Source organism: Tetrao urogallus (genome assembly GCF_951394365.1).
Source record: "Tetrao urogallus genome assembly, chromosome: 10".
NCBI lineage: Eukaryota > Metazoa > Chordata > Aves > Galliformes > Phasianidae > Tetrao > Tetrao urogallus.
Genome location: NC_136823.1, coordinates 2,854,649 through 2,873,939, shown reverse-complemented (window position 1 = coordinate 2,873,939; position 19,291 = coordinate 2,854,649). Strand labels below are relative to the sequence as shown.

Below are 19,291 nucleotides of genomic sequence, written 5' to 3'. Positions count from 1 at the left end.
TGCTCAACAGAGGAAGAAACAAACAGTCATCCATAAAACATGATCACAGCCCTTCTGACATGCACAGTCCTTCTCTATGACTGCTTTTAGAAATATGTTCAGCTTTTATTTATTTTTTGCATCTCTAATGTAAAACTTCAAGGCTTCTCACACCATGCTGACTTAATTGGATTAATTGCTTTTCTGAGTCGTTTGTGCTAAATGGCAGGTGCTGGAGGCCTTTGTACACATTGCCAGCATTTAAAAACCCATTTCTTCTCTGTGAAACCTCCCCAGGTAGGCAGCTTCCAGTCCTCTCATAGAGTTCTGCGGTGGCCCCAACCTTCCTTAGGTTCCTCAATTCTGTACAAACATCACTTAGTAATGTGTCTCAAAGTTGTGATGTCTTACGTTGTGGGTTTTTCCTCACTTCACCAGTGTATTGGCTGCTGCCCTGTAGGCCAAGAGGACAGCCATTTGGTGCTCTGAGTGCTCTGCCACAGCCCCTGCAATTTATAGGGCAGTGTAGACTGACCACAGTCAGAGCGTGTCTCGAGGAGATCCTTCCTTCTGGATGGAGGGAGAAAGATGGACTGTGGCATCATACCTTTCACAATACAGCTGCATTTCATATTTTCTGGTTTCACTGTTGTTTTCTTGTGCAGCACTGTCATGAATGAGTGCATGAGAGTATGATTTTCTTATACAGAGGGACGAGATGACGTGACCACCTTTTTTCCAGGAACCAGGTGTGGCTTGTGTACCCTCAGCCCTTGAAATGAACTGGGGACATGGCTTTTTGTGGATTATTCTCTATTATTCAACAGCGAGCTTTTCCAATACAGCTCTTCAGCTTCCGTATCTCTGAAGACCAATTTATCTGTGCAGAAAAGAATCCTGACAAAGTGATGGAAGCTCTGAATCTACCAGCTGGTATTGAGAGCACTCTTGCTTTTGGCTTCTGAGTGTGCGTGTGTGTGTTAGCACAGATTGATTGCTGGCTGCTCCTTGCAGGGTGCCCTCCTGATGTTCACACCCTGCGGTCAGCTTCATTTTCCCTGCTCCCTGCAGCAAGCACTGTGCTGCCTTGCTGCATGGTAGGACTTGTGTGCACGCAGTGCCTAGTCAGAGGTGCTGGCTTCTTGGAGGCTTTAGGTGTATCATACCTGCTAATGGTAGAGCACTGTAGCAGTACAGAAATATGGAGAGAGTCCTATATTTCCCAACATTTCCTTGAGAGGAGGTATTCACTTTTGGGTATGGATGACTTCACAGGCTTCCAGGGCCTCCTGTTCTAGGTGACCTCTGTCTGCACCTTGCCTTGGACACGTTTCTGTGTGGGGTGATGGGTGTGCTGCCAAAACCTCCCACAAAAGCAGGTTCTTTCTGTGAGAAATGTGCAAAACCCAGTGTCCACAGCTGTGAAGACCGGTGTGTGAGACTGCAAATCCCTTGAAGGATAGCAGAAGTCATAGAATAAAATAGGATATTGGAACTTGGAAGAGATCCATAAGGATCATCAAGTCCAGCTCCAAGATGCCTTGTCAGCCCATGAGGGAAGTCCTTCATGTTCACCCCACGCTTTATGCTATTGTTGCCTTTGAAAGCAGTGCAGCTTTCTTCTCTGACCCTGTGTTCTGTTCTGCCGTGCTGTCTCTGGGAAGAGCAAGCACCAACATCATCCTTGCATTGGCAGGCTGGCTCTGCTCAGGGAGACACCATCATTATCTTCTTCCCTCAGGCTGCCTGGCCCCATCTGGCAGATGCAGGTGTGAGTGATGGCAGAGCAAAGGCCCCCAGTGTGTCTGCATCTGGCCCAGCTGTAAAGTTACAGCAGGTTGCCAAGAAGACTGTGTGCTAACAGAGCTACTTTAATAAGAAACCACTGTTGTTCCTTTCTTCCAGCTGTAGGAGAGGCTCTTTGTACTGCAGCACAAGGGACAGGAGCTTTCTAGCAGTTGTTTTCAAGAAAGCAGTGACATTTCACTTTGGATATTTGCTAATCCCCTACTCTGGTAAGGAGGGTGGTAATGTGATGCTGCATGAGCATTCTTAGAACGGAGGAGCTGGATCAGCTTTCTTGAGTTGGATACCTTTGCCATGTTGCCATCGTGCCTTCTTTCCCAAAGTATCTTCAGTTTGGCATAGACCAGGGCCACTCCTGTTATGTGATCTTTTTGTTTGGCCTCCCAGAACTCCAGAGAGATATTTCTGATGTCTCCATGCTGCCTACAGCACGTATCAGAAGAACATTATGGTTTTGTTTTATTTGGATCTTGGATGTTACAGACTGTCATGAAATAACACATTGCTATGTATCAGTTGTTCAGCAGAAATTTTGCCTGTATAGAAGCAAGTCTTATTTTAAATCACAAGTCTTTGATATTTTTATTCAAATCCAAAGAAGGTAATTTTAAGTCACGCATTCAGGATTTTTAGCCCAACCGTGGATGCTAACAAGGACCTGCTATTTGTTGTCAAAATTCCTTTCACTAAAAGGCATGTTTAAGAAGCAAAACATCTCTTATTCAAATGTTTGTACAGCAGCTTCCTGGTGCTTTAAATGTATCCTTACTCCTAAGTACTAGGAGATCACTGTTGTTTCCAGTGTGGAAAACAACCAAGCATGCTTTGGAAACATCCAGAGAGGACTGTGCATACGCAGGGTGAACCAACTCAACCACTGCACGAGTTCAAGTGCTGGAGGACTGTTGCATACTCCTCTTGGAATGTTTATGTGGGCAGTGTAACAAACTCTCCAGCAACATGCTGATTTGTTTTTTTTGTGTGTATTTTTGACAGCGAATCCATGTTGATCACAAATATTTCCAAGACACACAGCTTTCCTTACTCCATTCTACCCTTTTTGTAGGTCCCCTGACAGTGGCTTTGTGATAAGCAGCAAGTGAAGGATCTGATTAAGAAGATACCAAACCTTATAGCTTCACGTGAAGCGTTGCAAGTGAATTTATGTCACCTCGAGTCACAAAGCCGTGCTGTAGTCATTAGCAGTGATTCTGCTTTGCCACTGCGATTGTGTTGGTTTTATCACTAAGACCTGAAGAGTGCCGTTGGGTCTGATGTGCAAGGAAAGACAGCTTCCCTTGGGATGCCTGTTGTGTCAGTCCCCGCTCTGTCCCATGCATCTGCCCAGATCCCCTGTCCTGCTGCTACTGGATTGCTGTGTTCTGATGGGCAAATTGTGTGTAGGCTTCAGGGGGAAAACAGTGTGAGCTCAGCAGTGGCGGCACAGAGAGCTGACCCAGCCCTGCGGAGGAGGCAGGGGGAGGCAGGGCAGCCAGCAGCAGCCTCTGCAGCCCACCTCAGGGTGCTCGGTTTGGTTTCAGGAGTTGTCCTCTGGATAATGTGATTATTGCCAGCGGTGGGGAAAAGATGCGGTGTAGCAGAGCTGCTGATCCGCTGGCCTCCATTTCAGTGGGCTTTCCAGCACGGTGTGAAATGGAAGGGTGCTTTCATGGAACTGTGGCAGCAGCTCCAGGCCTCCCACTCCCATCGTTGTTGTGGCTGTGATGGAGGCCAGCCTGTGCACTGCAGCACTGCATTCCTGTGCAACCCAACCACGAGGTGTGAGCATCTGGAAAGCCTGGAGCAGCTTTCTGGCAGGGTCTGGGGTTGCAGTTTCTGGTTTTGGTTCTTATCCTATGTATTACTGTAGCAGTGCTGCTTAGTTGCGCTGAGTTTGGTGGGGAGGGTGGAGAAAGGAGAGTATACAAGGAAAACCATGCTGAGCTGCCTCTTCACTGTCTCTGTGTGATGCATGGGGTGGTTCTGCAGCATACAGACTTCCGAGCGCAGTGTTTCTCTCCACTGCCTCGCATCTAGTGCTGGGCTCACTGGCTCACATGCTGCATTACAGCCATGTCTGAAGCACTCGTTTGCTTCATCAGGACTTGGGTGCAAACTGCCTCTCGTGCTGAAGAGTGCAAACTTCTGCAGTCGTGCTTTTGGGCTCTTGGGGTACCCTTACTTCATATGCACATAGGAATAAGGAATAAGACAGCACCCTGAGCCTGGCGTGCTGATTGCAGCAGCTCTTGAAAATCCTCCCTGTGAGCAGGAATCAGGGGTATAGAGGCTGACAGCATTCAAACAACTCTGTTCTAAATAGGAGGGAGAGAAGTGGCTCTGGATTTGAATAGGACTTTAAAACACGCTATGTGAGCCTGTGTACCATGCCATAAGGCAGTGGGTGCCTGCCCAGAAAGCAAACCATGCTCCAGCAAGGGGCAGCACTGCTCCTGGAGAGCAGCTCTCTGCTGCTGAGCAGGCATTGCCTTGTTGTCCCAGGCCGTGGAGTGTGGCTGGAACTGCAGAGCACTCTGGAAGCAGGTCAGCAAATTTGCTTTTTTTTTGTCGCTTCTGCCATTTGAAACTGTACGTTGAGTTCCAGGTGCCTACTTCATGTAGCAGCATCAAGAGGCTGTTGCTGCTTTCCCCACTGATGATATACTGCCGGCTGGCCTCTTTCACTGAGCTGAAATGCAGCACTTGTACATTTCCCTCCAGCATACTCGTATTGGCACAACTGATGTGTGGTGGGGAAATGAACTCCTGTGTGAAGTAGAATTGGAGCTGGATTCAGATTGGAATCCTGTTATGGCAGTAAATGTGCAAAGGAATGTGGTGTTAGGTGTTTGAAGAGCTCCCAGAATAAAACACAGTAGGGTTTGGCGATGGAATAGTTTTGTACAGCCTTGTCTCTGAACTGGTTAACTTTTAAGATGGTAAGAGAAGAAACAGAAGGAAAAATGGGTGAGTGCAGCAAGTGACCTTTGGAGTAACTTTGGAGGGCCACGGAAGCTGTGTTCTGGCAGATTGGAATGCCTTGACAGGGAGAAGCGTGTGTGGGTTTACGTTGCCATGGAAGGTTGAAGCAGCGGTAACCAGATGCATACCTGGGCTGAATGTGTCTGTGTTCAGACATGCATCCTTAGGAGGGAGAAAAGCTCTTCCCCTGCGCAGCGAGGTGCTTAAAATGGTGCAACCCACATACAGCACAGCTTTCCTCTCACCCCTGACCAGGAGCAGGAGGAGGGAACCAAGCTTTCCCCTTTCTGTGTTCCCATGTAGAGGCATGCCAGCCCACAGTCATCTGGAAAACACTGTTCTGGAGTGAGGTGGCCTTGGTACGTGAAGAGAGAGGTTGTGACTGTAGGTTGTTGCTCAGCTTTTCTCGGAGTTCCTTGCAACAGCAAGGATGGCTCTTAGGATGGCCTTAACTTCTGTAGTGCTCACCCTGCACTTTGCCGTGGGCCAGAACGTTTTGGTGCAGGTAACTGGAGTAGAAATCGACAGGAAGCAAGAAGAGTAAAGCATCTCTGGTTTCTCGCGTCTGGTTTCTTGGGGGAGGATCTTAAGCTCCCACCCTCTCTTAACTAAACGTACAATAACATCTATTGGAAATAAAATGCCAGAATGAGAAAGCTGAAGTTATGATTCCTGCTCCACTGTGCTGTTTCATAATGCAAGAAATGGACTTCAGCAAAGAACAGGTGTTGGAGGGAAAATAGCAAAGGTAATAGAATCGTGGTAGTTCTTTCTGAAATACTGCCCAAATTAAAATGCTGGCCATTTGTGTGAAATACATTCACAGCAAGGTGCTTTGGAATGACTTACCAACACTTGCTCTGGAGAGCACTGCCCCCAGGGCAGTACAAGACGTGAAATGAGCATGGAAAATCACTGTGCCGTACAGAAAGAAGAAAAAAAAGCTATTATTTCTTGCCCTAAGGAAGGGTGTGCCTGTCACTGGGTTGTGCAAGGGGAAGTGGGAACGCTGCGCTATTAAAATTCATGATCAACTGCCGTTAGTCATCATCCAGCTAGTCCCTGGTTTCTCTCCTTTTCATTTTGGAGCAGAGGGGTGGTGGTTAGAGGGTTTGTCACTGGAGGGAGAGGGAAATTGATTATTGAATGTGGCTTTCTTTATGACAAGGCACTAACTTGACTCCCGTCTGTATTTAAATGCTGTCCCCAGGTTACGACTATCGCTATGTCTGCGTGGAGTTTTCACTCTTGGAAGAGGCCATCGGATGCATGGAAGCCAACCAGGTTGCTTTACACTTCGGTCAATGCTGCTAGAAGATTTTGTTGTTTTTTTTCTTTTTTTTTTTTTTTTTTTTTTTGGTGGGGTGGTGGAAAGCCAATGAGGTTTTGTGTTTCTTTGAACCGTTCAAAGGAGGATCTGTTCTTGTATAATGCACAAGGCTGTGGTTTAAATATTGTTTCCGGAACTTTGTAAAAGGCTTAGAAATGCCAGTGTGAGAGAGCTGCCAGACACTGAATGGTCCTCCCTCCTCCCCGGCATATGTCAGCACACTGGCTGGATTCAGGCTGGGAGCTGACAGGCTCCTCAAGTAGGTTTTGGCCCTGATACTTTTGTAGTCACACTGAAATGCAGTTGGAAAGAGCTCTGCTAGCATTAACTGCCTCCCCCGGCTGTGCGTGCGCACACATGTGATTGTAGGTGAGCGCTCTAGTATGCAGCTCTGAGCTGACTTTCCATATGCCTCATGCGTGGGAAAGATTCTTAATTGTGCATCTCCCCCATCTCTGTCCTTTGCCAAGCTGGCGTTGCAGACATGAGGACTACCCTGCGTTCAGTTGCACCTGGTAAATCTGAGCATTTCCAGTCCTTAAAAGTGCTTGATGGATTAAATCTCCCGTGAAGAAGTTCCCAAGGGGAGCCTGCTGTGACCTGACATTTGAGGCTAGAGCTGTGGGCTACTAGACAGAAGCGAGATGCAGAACACTTGTTAGATAAAAGATCGTTTCCATTTCACACCAGCCTGTCTGTGCCTTGGAACTGTGGGTGAGGGCTCACCCAAGAAAAACAATCGATTCCCATATCTTTGCTACATCCCTCACATCTCCTCTCTTGCTGCCTTCTTCCTCCTAATTTGCCTGAGTAAGAATTGAAATCAGTTATCAAAAGCCTTTTTTTACCTGAATCCCATGTCTCGCTGTCATGGGAGGAGAGTCATGAGTCGGATTTTGAGCTGTGCAAGTGCACAAATGTGCTTACACTTAATGAGTCTTCACAGCTGGGGTTTCAGAGGTCCCACTAAGCGCTTGCATTTGCCTCTATTTTCAGTTACAGAGGTATTGCAAGTTAGAAAAACGTTTTACAGAAATAATTCTGTTGCTGGGAAAGAGCCTGGCGCATTCTTACAGGATGGTGGAAGGCGGAGCACAGCTAGAGAAGGCTCCAGAATTATTCATTGCTTTTTACCATCAGAAACAACTTTTGTCTTCCCTTCAGTGTTGCAACAACTCCTAGTTTACTGTGTTGTCACTGAGAAATACATAATTACGTGTGTCACTCCCTTTAACCAAATGCCTCTGCATAGTCCCTCCCTAGCTCTCACCACATGAAATGATGTCTCTCTGTGCAAGTGCCATTCCCAAATACACAGAGGTGTGGAATTTGGGAATTCCTCCACTTCCCGTTGTTAATATCTCCTTTCCCCCTTCTGCTTGAGCATCCTAATGTATTTGGCAGGTGCTTGACTTAGATTAGGTCCTTTGCTACGGCAGAGAGCCTGTAAGCAGCAGGCCCTAAACTGGACAGAGTACCTTAAGATCACCAGTAAATCTGTGTGCACGTGAGGAAGTGCTGACTGGCCTTCAAGCAGCAGTTAGGGTAGGCCTTCAGACTGGGTGATTATAAACCCTTTTTCCTTTTAGTTAAGGAATATATAAACAAAGGCTTGTATCTGGCTTGCTGCCAGGGAAGAAGCTGACTTTTAAGTTCTCAGTGAAACCCAAATAGAGATATTCGGAAAGGGAGTGGTGTGACTCAGTTGTCCTTAGACAATGGATAGCCCATGTTAGAGCCTTCATGGGTAGAGGTGTAAGATCACCTCTGGAGACTGGCAGTTTGTGTGGATTTCTACAGGATGCAAGACCTAAACCTGTGTTAGCTGGAGCTCAGTCTCTGATAGTTCAGTTATTTTCAGAAGGTTATCGACTCTTCTGTCAAATTTAATCACTGGTGACAGCATAAATAGTGAAGCAGTGTCAGCCCACGGCGACACTCTAGCAACTCACTAGCCAGCCTGCCTCTTTTTCAGTTTTCTGCAGGCTAGAAATAAATTTGTTTTGCAGACATCGTCTTTTTGATGCGCTTTAAACAGCTTATTAAACTGTTCCTGCCTGAGGAACGACTGTTTTCCTCCCTACATCCCTGTAGTCTTTATTTCCTTTGTTGGAAAATCTTTTTTACTCTGCGTAGACCATTCCCAAATTTGCAACCTGCAGATTTACCAGGTCCAACACCCTCCATTCAGTTACTCCACCATGTGTATGTGCCTGCTGAGATCCATTGGGGTCAATCTGCTGCAGGAAGGAAGCGCACATCTTCTGTGCTGCCCAAATTTTGCAAGAGAGTTTTATTCCCCCTGTATTAATGGCCACAGCTCAAGTAACTGAAATAACTCCTGCCTTGCTGATGGTGGTGGTGGCAATTTATCACAGCTCAGAGGGTCCATCTGTTGTATGTGAGCTGTGCTGGATTGCAGTTAATGGGAGCACAGAGCTGGCTGCCTGCTCCTCTGTCCCTGGTAGGACAGTGTGGCTGTTATTTTGCAGAACGTGGTGCAGCACTTGTTTCTATTTCATTCAACCTGGTGGTTATGGTGATTCTGTTGGTCTTCTGTTACAAGCTGATTGTGGTTTGACTTTAATGAGGCCTTCTTTTTGTTTCTGATGAGCTGCTTTTCCTTTTGAGAGGCATAAATATTTTAAATGGAAAATGGGATTTCTGTCTGCTACGTCATGCAGTTTATTCCCCAATTAATCTTTTCCTCCTTCATTCTCTCTTTGAGACATTGCAGTGTGTGTGTGTCCTTTATCTCGTGTTTCCTTTGCAGTCAGGCTTGGCAGAGCTGCAGGGCAGCAGTGTTCCTGCCTGTGGGCACCATGTTGGCTTCCTGAGGGACAGCTTTGGCAGTGTGTCCCACAGCTGTCTGTATACGCGTGGATTCGTTTGGGTACTTGAATTCTCTCTCATCCTCCTCCTCTGTTTGTAGAAGAAATGCACATAATGACCTTGTTCTTGGGTTCAAGAAGGTGGGTGGGATAAAGGAAGTTGCCTTTGTGTACCACACTGCTTGTCTTAAAGGCAGCTGATGGAGGAGAGGCAGGGAGATGCTGCTGCTTGCTGCCTGGATGTGTGGCTGTTTTCACAGAGGTGGATCTGGTTGTTACATTGATGGAATTGGGATATTTACTTGTAGCTTAGGAGCAAATGATTTGTCTTGACTGACTTTACAGTAAGCATCTCCCAAGTCCTCTCAGGCCCCAACCTTAGCAACACTGGTGGTGTTATTTGCCTAGCTTTAGTTGCTAGTAACTAAATCCTTTCCTTCTGTTTCTAAAGAAAGAGGACAAAAATGGGAGAGCTGTAGCATCAGCTTGTAAAAATACCTGCTGTGTGTTGTTGTGGGGGTCTCGAGGAACATGCAGGACTGGCTGCTCCCAGCCTTGCCCCGTGCATTCCTGCACTGCAAGCAGTGCCTGTCAGAGAGCAGTTTCCCTGTGTGCCATGCAGTCTGCCTGCTGAGCACAGTGCTACCTCTTTTCCCTGCTCCTTTCTCACAGGACAGGGGTATTTTGTGGGTGCTTGCTTTAATTGAGCATATTCAACCACTGTGCAGTTGGGAACAACAGTTGTGTGTTTCTCCTCCTCTGCATCCCCTTCTATATCCATTCACTGCAGCGCTTTGCATTTTGTGTGAACACAGCTTCTGGAATAGATGAGCCTTCACAAGCTTTTTGCTGGAGCTGTTGGTGTTTAAATCCACGAGGTGCTTTGACAGCAGGCAGAGCCTGGGACTTTCTGTCCTCAAAGCATTTGCAGCAGCCAGTCACATCTCGCTGCCTTCCCAGCTAAACGCAGAAGGAGCTTGTTGTTCTCCTGGGAATGCTTCTGCTCTGGAGACCTGTAGCTGTGTGTGCTTATTGAGAGCTGCTGATGCGCTCAGTGAAAGGAGCACTGCTGTGATTTTAAAGAGAAAGCATGAGTCTGGATGCAAGAAGTGACTGTTATCCTTTCGGTAGCACGTACTGAGTTGCGGAGTCTGAGATTTTTCTTCAGAACCTGCAGAATGCCCCCTGCAAAGGAGGCTGACTGAACCCCAAGGGCGTTTCCATCTATCATTTACTCACCTGACAAACTCACTGCATCCCATGGTCGCTTTAACCTGCAGTTCAGAGTGGTGTTAGCAGTTGAGGGTGTCCACCAATAGTCTGAAACCCCTTTGTCTGTTAGGCTAAGAGCACTGGAGAGAGTCTTGCCTTTAATATTTCCTCCTTGGATTATCAGCTGATGTAGTCTTTTGCTTTTCCTGTTGTTTATGAGGGCTGTGAAGTTTTCTAGGATCATATCATTGCGCATGCATCTTTTTTTTCCCTTTTGAACCTGCCCTGCTTTTGACCACGTGGATTTCTAGAATTACCCTGTAGAGTCTTCAGCTTTGTGTGTGCACAGGGAGAGGGAGAAGCCTCATGCACCTCAGCTGTGTTTCTTCTGTCAGCATACTGCTGGTTTAGGAAACGAGTGTCTTGCATAATTTTTCATGTGCCGGTGACCTATGCAAAGTTCTGCCTGGTTGGATTTCCAGGCAGCACAACCCATTTGTATTTTTTGTGTCTGATTCAGTGTTTGACCTCATCATGAGCTCACCGGGGCCTGACGTCACCGAGGCCTGCCATATTGAGTCAGTCATGTATTCATTCCCACCCGTGTCTCACTGATGGCTGTGCTGTACCGATGTTTGGTAGGAACTGCAAGCCTCTGAGGTCAGGGAGGCAGCGTGCAGCAAGAGGTCCAGGTGCTGGCAGGGTCTGCCTGTGACCTGCAGTGCTGTGTGGGCACACGTCCTGCAGCAGCACCGGGACGAGTGCTGTGTCTGCTCCAGGGGTCAGGAAGGCTGACCGACCTCTGAGTGGCAGAGGTGTTCCTTGTGTGTGGAAGGATTATTTGTGTTGTAAAACACCCAAAATTCCGGTACCCGAAACACTTCTCTGGACCTTCTTCTGTCATCTCACCTTTTCAAGCTTATGTGAGTCCTCTGAGTCCCTTCTTCCCTTGGCATGGGAGGTGGTAAGGGATCTTCTGCAAAAGACCTCACACACTTCCTTCAGCTAGTGGTAGCCACCATCAGTGTGGCTTTTCCAACCTTTGTCAGTTAAAACTACAAATTCCTACTTCACAGCTCTGTCCTGCCCTGTCTCAGGAAGCAAACCCTGGTAGCCAACTTACTTAAAATGTGTGCCCATTTAACTGGAGGAGTCCTGAAGCTGCGTGTTCTTGGTCTACTCATCTGATCCTTTCTTGCCCTGTCCCTCTGCCTTCCTGATCTCACTCAAAAATCTTACCCTCCTATTTTCCTTCAGTCCCACTGGCGTAGGTGAGGATTGCATGCTTCCATGCTGCTGCTGGGTTGCTGTTCTGTAGTAACCAGAGGACAGCTTCTGGTGAGCTGTTTGAAGCATGTGGCAGATGCACCAGCAGGAGTTCTGCAGCATCTCTGGTTGTGTGGCCTGGTGGCCAGCAGGGTTATCTGCAGACGTGGATGTTGTGTACTGCAGTTACCCATTCCATGCGCTGAAGCTGACGTGGGCTGTCTATAAATGGGATGTTCCAGGTAAAGCATCCTTCTGTACTCTTCTCCAAATTCAAACTGTTCTTTCTGTGGCCCCCTGGCAGTTATATTCTGGTTACATTTTTGGTTTTTTTTACCAGTTGATATTAGCAAGTCTCTGTGATGCTATGTCTCTGAAATATCCCTTCTTCCTTTGTAGATCTCTAGTGCCTTGTAATCAGGTATTTCTCTGTTGGAATGCAATGAAATGTCTCTATGAAATGTTCTATATGAAATGTCAGGAGCTTAAGCTGTCTGACATTAAGGAATAATGTCATTTCCCAAAGTTGGTTTAAACAACTCGATCTATAAGTGATTGCCAAGATCCATGTCCAGTTCTTTCTGTCTGACTGTATGGTGATCCACTGGCGCTTGCAGTGCATCAGTTACCCCTGCTGGGTACCTCAGACTGCTGTGCAGCGTCCAGCAACGTGTGGCCTTTGCTCAGGCCCAGCATGGCTGTTGGAAATACGGGGATATCTGGCACTCACTGCCAGAGCAAGACCTCAGTGGTCTTTTCTCTATTACTGTCAACATGCCAAGCGTGGTCCTGTGTGATGTGGCATCTTGCACAATCCATTTGCTTGTAGGCAGAATTTTGCCTTGAGACAGAAAGATTTCAGATAGTCCTTGAATGCAGGATACAGATGCTGCTCTATCTGTGAAGATAATCTGGCTCTGTTTTCTCAACATCTTAGCAGATAATCCTCTAACAACAAGGAGATCCTAATTCTATGTTTAGGTGTAGATTCATCTTAAAACAACAAGCAGAGCTCTGCTGGCCTGCTCTTACGCCCTGGTTATGTTTTTTATTGTGGTTACATTCATGATTGTTTGATATTCTGTGAAAGTCTGCAGAAATTCCAAATATATTCTTGTGTAAGCACATGTTTATCACTGTAGCATCGTGATGCTTCAGAGGGTTGTGGTAAATCAGCTGTAGTGCAGCTAGTGCATTGCTTCAATTGATAGGTTGTTTGTGTGGTCAGATGGTGATTTGGGATGGAGATGTGGGATGCTTTGATCCAGCTCCTGTTTGAAAGTTAGTGGGACTTATGCCACTAATGTGCTTTGATGCTTTTGAAGTCGTCCTTTAAGCAAGCTGCTGACTAAAAAAACTGCGGATGCGCTCTCAGAAATTGCCTCTGTACTCTTGAAAGTGGATGATATGACTGAAATTAAAGGAAACAGAAGCAGTGTCTGTATGAGTCCAGCTTACGTGAATAAAGGCACCTAAGTGAGCATACTATGACTTCCATTTCCATAGCAAGATCAATTGCTATCACAGCATTAGCATAGTGGTTTGCACAGGACTTGTCACAGCGAAAGAGATGGCAGTCCTCAGCCCACTCCCAGCAATGTCAAGGGAGTGCTTTACCAGCTTTTGCACCAGATTCCAGTGCTAAAACTCCATCTGGCCTATTCTCAGAAGTGGGAGCACACCAAAATGTTGTTACAGTTTTCACTTGATGAGTCATGTTTGTTAGCTTCGGCACCAGGACTGTTTGTTCGTGCTCTGTGCTGTCTGCTGGTGGTTGCTTTTCCATTCCTTGCTGTGCGAGCTGTTCTCATAATGCTGGAACTGGACGGTAAAAGCTCGAATCTTGAGGCTGGAAAAAAGTCAAAGTGCGTACCCCCTGGTATCAGGGAAGGCAGAAGCACAATTGCTTTTGCTTAAGAGAACGACAGGCTGCTTTTCTGCAGAAACTCTGCTTTTCGGTATAACTGTGGTTATGACCAGCAGTCTGAGCAGAATGTAAATCAGATGTGGATTTTGGTCTGTTTTCTTTCCAGCTCAGTTTATGTTGGAGGTCTGGGTACCTTGATGGGGCATGTCCAAAAAGGATACTTGTCTTTTGCTACGTTCTGGTGAGGTTGTGAAGATCATGCATGTGACAGGTTGAATTCAAGTGTTACAAGTTAAGCAATGCAAGATCACAGCTATGGCTGTGATCACAGCAACTTTTATTTGTGAATTTCTGTTTCCATTTGACTTATTACTGGGATGTTAATGTTCTTGACTAGAAATGGATTGTGATTGCAGTGGGAAGTGAGATTGACATGTGAGCGGACTGTTGTGTGTGTTATGCATCAATCACTGGCAGCAAGGAAGCAGGTATTTAACACAGAAGGAATCAGTATTGTCCACCCCATTCTCCCTCAAACCACAGGGCAGCTTCAGGACTCTTATTAAAGCTTTAATACCTACAAAAAGCTCTGTATGCTGCAGAAGGAAATCTGGAGCATTGCTGTCACTCTGTGCGTCTCGTTCTCTGCGCTTCAGAGGAAAGGCACACACTTCACGTGCTCCTCTCACTTGAGAGAGGGAAAATTCCTTCTGACATCACATCTAGTGACCTGTTGCACTCACCATGTATGAACAGCAGCTGAGAGGTCCTCAGCACTCCTATGCGACCAGCTTACTGTACATTTGGCTCATAGGACCCTCATAGCAAGGCAGTGGGGGAAAAATCCTGAAGCTTGTTTGTACAAGAAGGCATAGGAGGGAGGTGGAAGATTCCTCCTGCCTTCTGCAGCGACAAAAGACATGGAGGTTTGACAGACTGCAGTGAAGTGTCTGCTGTGGAGTTCTGCCTTGAGGTTTGTTCTGCTGCACTGTTGCACGGTGTGTGTGCATTGACAACTAGCAGCTGCTACATCCCAGTGTCCTCCTGCATCTCCGCTGCTCCATCCCACCCAAACTCTCGCTGAGTCAGTCTTCCATAGGATGAGCAAGCAGCCTCCTGGAGCCACATTCCCCAAAAGGAAAGTGGTCTGAAATCAAATGTGTCATATGATAAGTACGTTTTTAATGAGGGTCAGGGCTATAAAGCTGAATACATGAGATTCAAGTATTCAGATTTCTGAGACTATCTTCTTTAGAGCAGGAAGAGGAAAGTGATTCTCTGCTGTTCTTGTAGACAGCAGGGGAAATCTTGAGTTTTGTGACGTACAGTCCATGTCTCAAAAGAAAATTAGCAATGTTCAGATGAGTTTCTTGTACCAGATTAGAGCCAGGATGGCAGTAAAAGCTCAAGCAAACATTTGCTGTATTTTCCATCGAGAATCTCAGGAGAAGAGTTACTAGAGAAAGTAATTTTAAGTCTTCAGAATCCTAAGATGTGCCTTCTTACACATCAAATCAAGTTGAGAGTTCTCACTAGGTAGCTGTCTTGCTGTCTTAATTGTATGAGTAAGGTATTTTCATGTTTATAACCATAAGTTTTTGAAGGTCTGTTTGACTCTTCCCAACTTGTTATGTCACAGGAGAGGAGAGCTTGGGTGTTGGGCTTTCCCCTGCCCTGACAGTGTGCTGTTCATATGGGCTTGATATTCTGTCCCACTGCCTGCTTCTCTGCCCATGACTTGTCTAGTCTTCTTCCTTCCCGTGTCTGTTGGGCCAGTCATTAAATGTAAGTAGCAAATTCCAAAATATTGACTAGGCAGCTCTTAGTGATAGGCATATCGATGGATAAATTGATTCCTGAGAGGAGCAGCTGAAAGCTGGAGTCCTCTCCTGTAGAGCTATGGTCGTCCTCAGAGCCTGATCTCCTTGTAGATGTTGTCACCTTCTGCCTCCTGCACCCTGAAAATGCACCAAGCCCTTCCTTCAGCACTTGTGGGAACGTGCCTGGAAGCAGGGCTGTGGCCATACTCCTGATGTTGCCTGGCTGAACCTCTTGCAGCTTGGTACGTCTGTGAAGGAGGGGCTGCTGGAGCCTAGTGCAGCTGTGCTACTCACAGGTGTATGTTGCATCTATGCCAAGCTGACAGGAGAAACTCATTTCCCCCCAAAGAGCTCACGTGGCTCAGTTCTCACTCTGAGCCTTGCTTCTTTTGTGAATTCTGACCCAAGATGTTAAAGCAGCAGTTTTCCAAATCAACTGCTAAGAGACTGTACTTGTTCACATGTAGAAATCTGTCCAGCTGCCAGCCTGAAGATGTGCCAGTTGGCTCTGTCCAGGTGTGACAGCTAAGGGCCTGGCTTTGGCTTTTGGTCACAGTGAAGTGATGGGAAGCAGCATTCGAAGGCATGGGTAAGTGTTGCTCTGCTCCTGCATTTCACCTGGCAGCTCACCTGGTTCTTTCTCTGGCCTTTTTGGAGTCAGTACTTTTGCCATTAAATGAGAGTTTGTGAATATTGAGAAATGAGTTCTCCAGGGACAAAACCTTCTTTTAATCCACATAGCTGCTCCCTGTTCCCTGGACTGTGTGTCTTTTCCTTGTAGCAGATGTTCTCCAAGGAGCTTGCCTGAGCACTGGCTGCAAAGTAAGCATTGCCAGCAATGGCTCTGAGTACTTAATTCAGTGGGTGCTTAATTAATTCAGAAATGAGCTTTGAGGTATGTGCTCCAGTCTGCCTGTGGGATCTTGAAATACATAACAAAATGCTCTGAGTTACCTAGGAGTACATTTACTCTTTTCAGGCAGAGCTTTCCAGGCTGACTTTTTCCCAGCACGATTCTGCACTGGGATTGATTGGCAGTGTTTTGATACTGTGCGTCCAATATGTAAGTAAGGAGCTGAGCATTTCCTCATTGTTCTCCCAGTTTCCTAATGACTGCTGCTAATTGTAAGGTGCCCCTGTGGGAAATGTGCTGGAAGGTCCTGGGGTGATTAGTGCATACAATTGCATTGTGCTAATGTGTTTAATGTTTGTATTGTTTAACAGCATTAAGGGCTGAGATGACCTTTGAGAAAGAAGCTGGCTGTTTAACAAAGTACTGAGGAATGTGCCCAGGCACCAGGGCAGCATTTTGGAGAGAGGGAGAAAATCTCTGTGTTGAGAGCCAAGGGAGTGTTTGAAGCAGCTGCTGAACAAACGTGGTCCGGGCAGCAGACCACAGTGAATGAGAAAAGCAGTGTAGATGAAGCAGAGGCATGTGCACACCTCCCCAGAGCCATCTATGAATAACTGCACTCAATACAGTATATGTTTAAATACTCTTTAAATGTTGATAGCTTGTGTTTGCTTTTCAAATGTAGGAGACAACCTGATTCGTGCTCTTGTGGGCGCTGGAAGAAATGTTTGATATCTGTGCCCTTCTCAGCTTACCCCATAGTATAAACCCTTAACCATCCACGATTCTGTTAGCTGTGGGATGGGAACCCCACCAGTAACAGCAGTATTGTGGAATTTGGCCCACTTTAAGGCGTTATCTCCAGATTCCTCCTGGCCATCACTGTCCTCTTCTGACTATATGGAAAAAGCTTTCTTTTTAAAATGTTCCCATTTGTTCAGCGACCCTACAATGCTGTTCTGCAAAGGTGCCCTCTTGAGGGAAGTTGTTGGGGGGGAGGGAAGCTGGAGATTAGAATTAGCTGGCAAAGGAGAAGTTAGGGCTTTCAGTGGAAGGCGAAAGATCCACTCTGCCTCGTCGGATCAAAGGTAACCTTTCAGATGAGTTGAGATTTCATCAAGAGACAAGATGCAGAAGCTATTCATATTGCCTACCATCCAAATCTGGACCCAGAACATGTAGAGTCCTAGGCATATTGCTTGTTTTCTCAAGTTGCAACACAAAGCTGTCATCCTTCCTGAAGCCCTAATTTGCAGCCTGTCTGTGCTGTTTTGGTGACATTCTTGGAGCGGGACTGAGTGTGCTAACAAGTGGAGCAAATGCTGTGTTTAAAAGATAAGCACTTGGAGAGTACCAACTTGGAAGGGAACTGGAGTTCAAAAATCCAGGCGCTGAAGTGTAGAGAGCTGGCACAGTTTGAGAGGCAGTTGCTGTGTGTGTTTGCAGAAGGGATGACAGTGGGGGGGGGGACGAGCTGTAGAAAGATATTGAGACTTATTTAAAGAGAGCACAGTTGTTATCCAGAATTAGAAATCATAAGAAGAAAACCAGAGGTGTCTCAGCAGGGTAGGTGAGGTGTCTGTGGAAATAAGAATGCAGACTGGCAGATTGTGCTGAAGGACACGTTGCCTGGATAACGGGGCAGGAAGAGTGGGCTGGGGAGGGCTGTATGAGAGCATCTGTAAGTCCTAACGGATGGTCCCAGTGCAGGTGGGCAATGGATTTTGTGGGAAAGGAGTTTGGGAAGGGGGCACAGAGGGCTGTCTGGGATAAGATGAGCCTTATATAGCATCTTAATCCGTTACATCTAGCTGCTGTATCTTTAGGACTCTTTAGGTTATCCTCCTAATGCCTCTGTCCCGGGTTAGTGCCAGCTTCATTTACCATGCCCATGTGTCTTGTGTTCTGTTAACGCCGGATTGCTGAGGACATCTTTGGCCGTCTGTCTCAGGCCTCCTGTGACATTGAAGGCGGTGAGCTCTGAGCACCTTGCTGACTGTTGCCAGGTTGCTGCTGAAACCAATGCTCCGAAGTCATTCCGCATGCTCTTCAGCTCCCCAACACCTCTGATACCCAGGAGCCAAATTTACCTTCTTCCCAGGTCACCTCTAGCACAATGCTTGTGCAGGATTTATGTCAGTGTTGGTCTTAATAGAGATGTGCAGTAATACGCAGGAGGGTTGGCTGGATCCACTCAGCCACATAACTGTGCCCCAAGTCAGCTCACCCCTTCCCCTGTGCATCTGGAAGCAGCAGCCCATAGCTATCAGCTGCTCTGCAGCAGCACACTGGGAGACGAGGCCAATGAGAAGATGCCTGCTTTGCAGGTGCTCAGGGAGCTCCAGAATGGGGTGGAGAGCCTTTGTCAATGTACCACTCCACTGGAAGTTTTCTTGGTGTTACTGTTGCTGTAGGGAATGCCAGATCGCTGCAGTACCCATGGCAGGCTGGACTGCTCGCTTTCTCATCTCTCCATGTCATGCTAAGTCTTCTGATTAATTTCTTAATTACAGATGGATTGTGCTTTGTGGGTTCACAGCTTTTCTCATCTGCTTTTTGTCAAAGGTGAGCAGATGCACTGCCTGTTGCTCTGTAGATCGAGTCCCCTGTGCAGCAGCTGCCAAGGAACTCGGAGATAAAAGCTTCAGCATATGGGAAAACTAGGATGAGAATCCAGCTCCTTTGGTTGAGATGGTCTTGTTTTGAAATCTATCCAGCTGGACTCTTACCCCCCCAGTGTCTTGCTGCTTGACCACTGCTCCATCCCCAGAAGGTGCTGCCTTGTGAGTTCCACAAGGGTCAGAGGGACTGGAGGTGTTTGACCCTCTCTGTTGCATGTGAAGATGAATACCTTGAGGGAGAGAGCATTATTGCTCTTCCTGCCAGCCCCCATCTATCCTCTCTGCAGAGGCATGTGCCACGCCAGGAACACAGGATGAGATTGTCATGTAGATTGTGGTGTGATTGGAGTGCTTTGTAAACCAAACTCAAAGTCTGATTTGCAGTTGCACACAGCTGCTGTCAGCCCCTTGTCTCTGCATGCTGTGCTGCATGGTGAGCCCTTGCTGTGCCAGCAGTGCTGCTGGGGCTGTGGGCTCCCCCTGCATCCTTCTCCTCTGCCTCCTTGGCTACATCCCAAGACTCACCAAGGCAATAAAGTCTAGTCATTAATCAGTTAAAGTCATGTTTAAATGATTATTGTGTAATGATTTTTGGATAACCATCCTAATTATAGTAAATGTGCATAAGAGGGCTGAATTCACAACACGTAAGTGATGTTAGTCTTGATGTTTTAATTTGACTGCTTTGCTGTGCTTCGTGTAAGCATTCTTGTGTTGTAATCAT

At 46.8% G+C, this 19,291-nt stretch overlaps 1 protein-coding gene across 1 annotated transcript in view; it reads left to right on the top strand.

Annotated features, from left to right (window-relative positions):
* The window catches only part of RBM6 (RNA binding motif protein 6), a gene marked incomplete at its 5' end in the record, with an annotated part of 49,080 nt that overhangs the window by 10,881 nt on the left and 18,908 nt on the right, over positions 1–19,291 (top strand). The window contains one exon of the mRNA XM_079540544.1: positions 5,978–6,051. Coding sequence (XP_079396670.1) covers positions 5,978–6,051 — 74 coding nt within the window. The remainder of the gene's footprint in view (positions 1–5,977; positions 6,052–19,291) is intronic.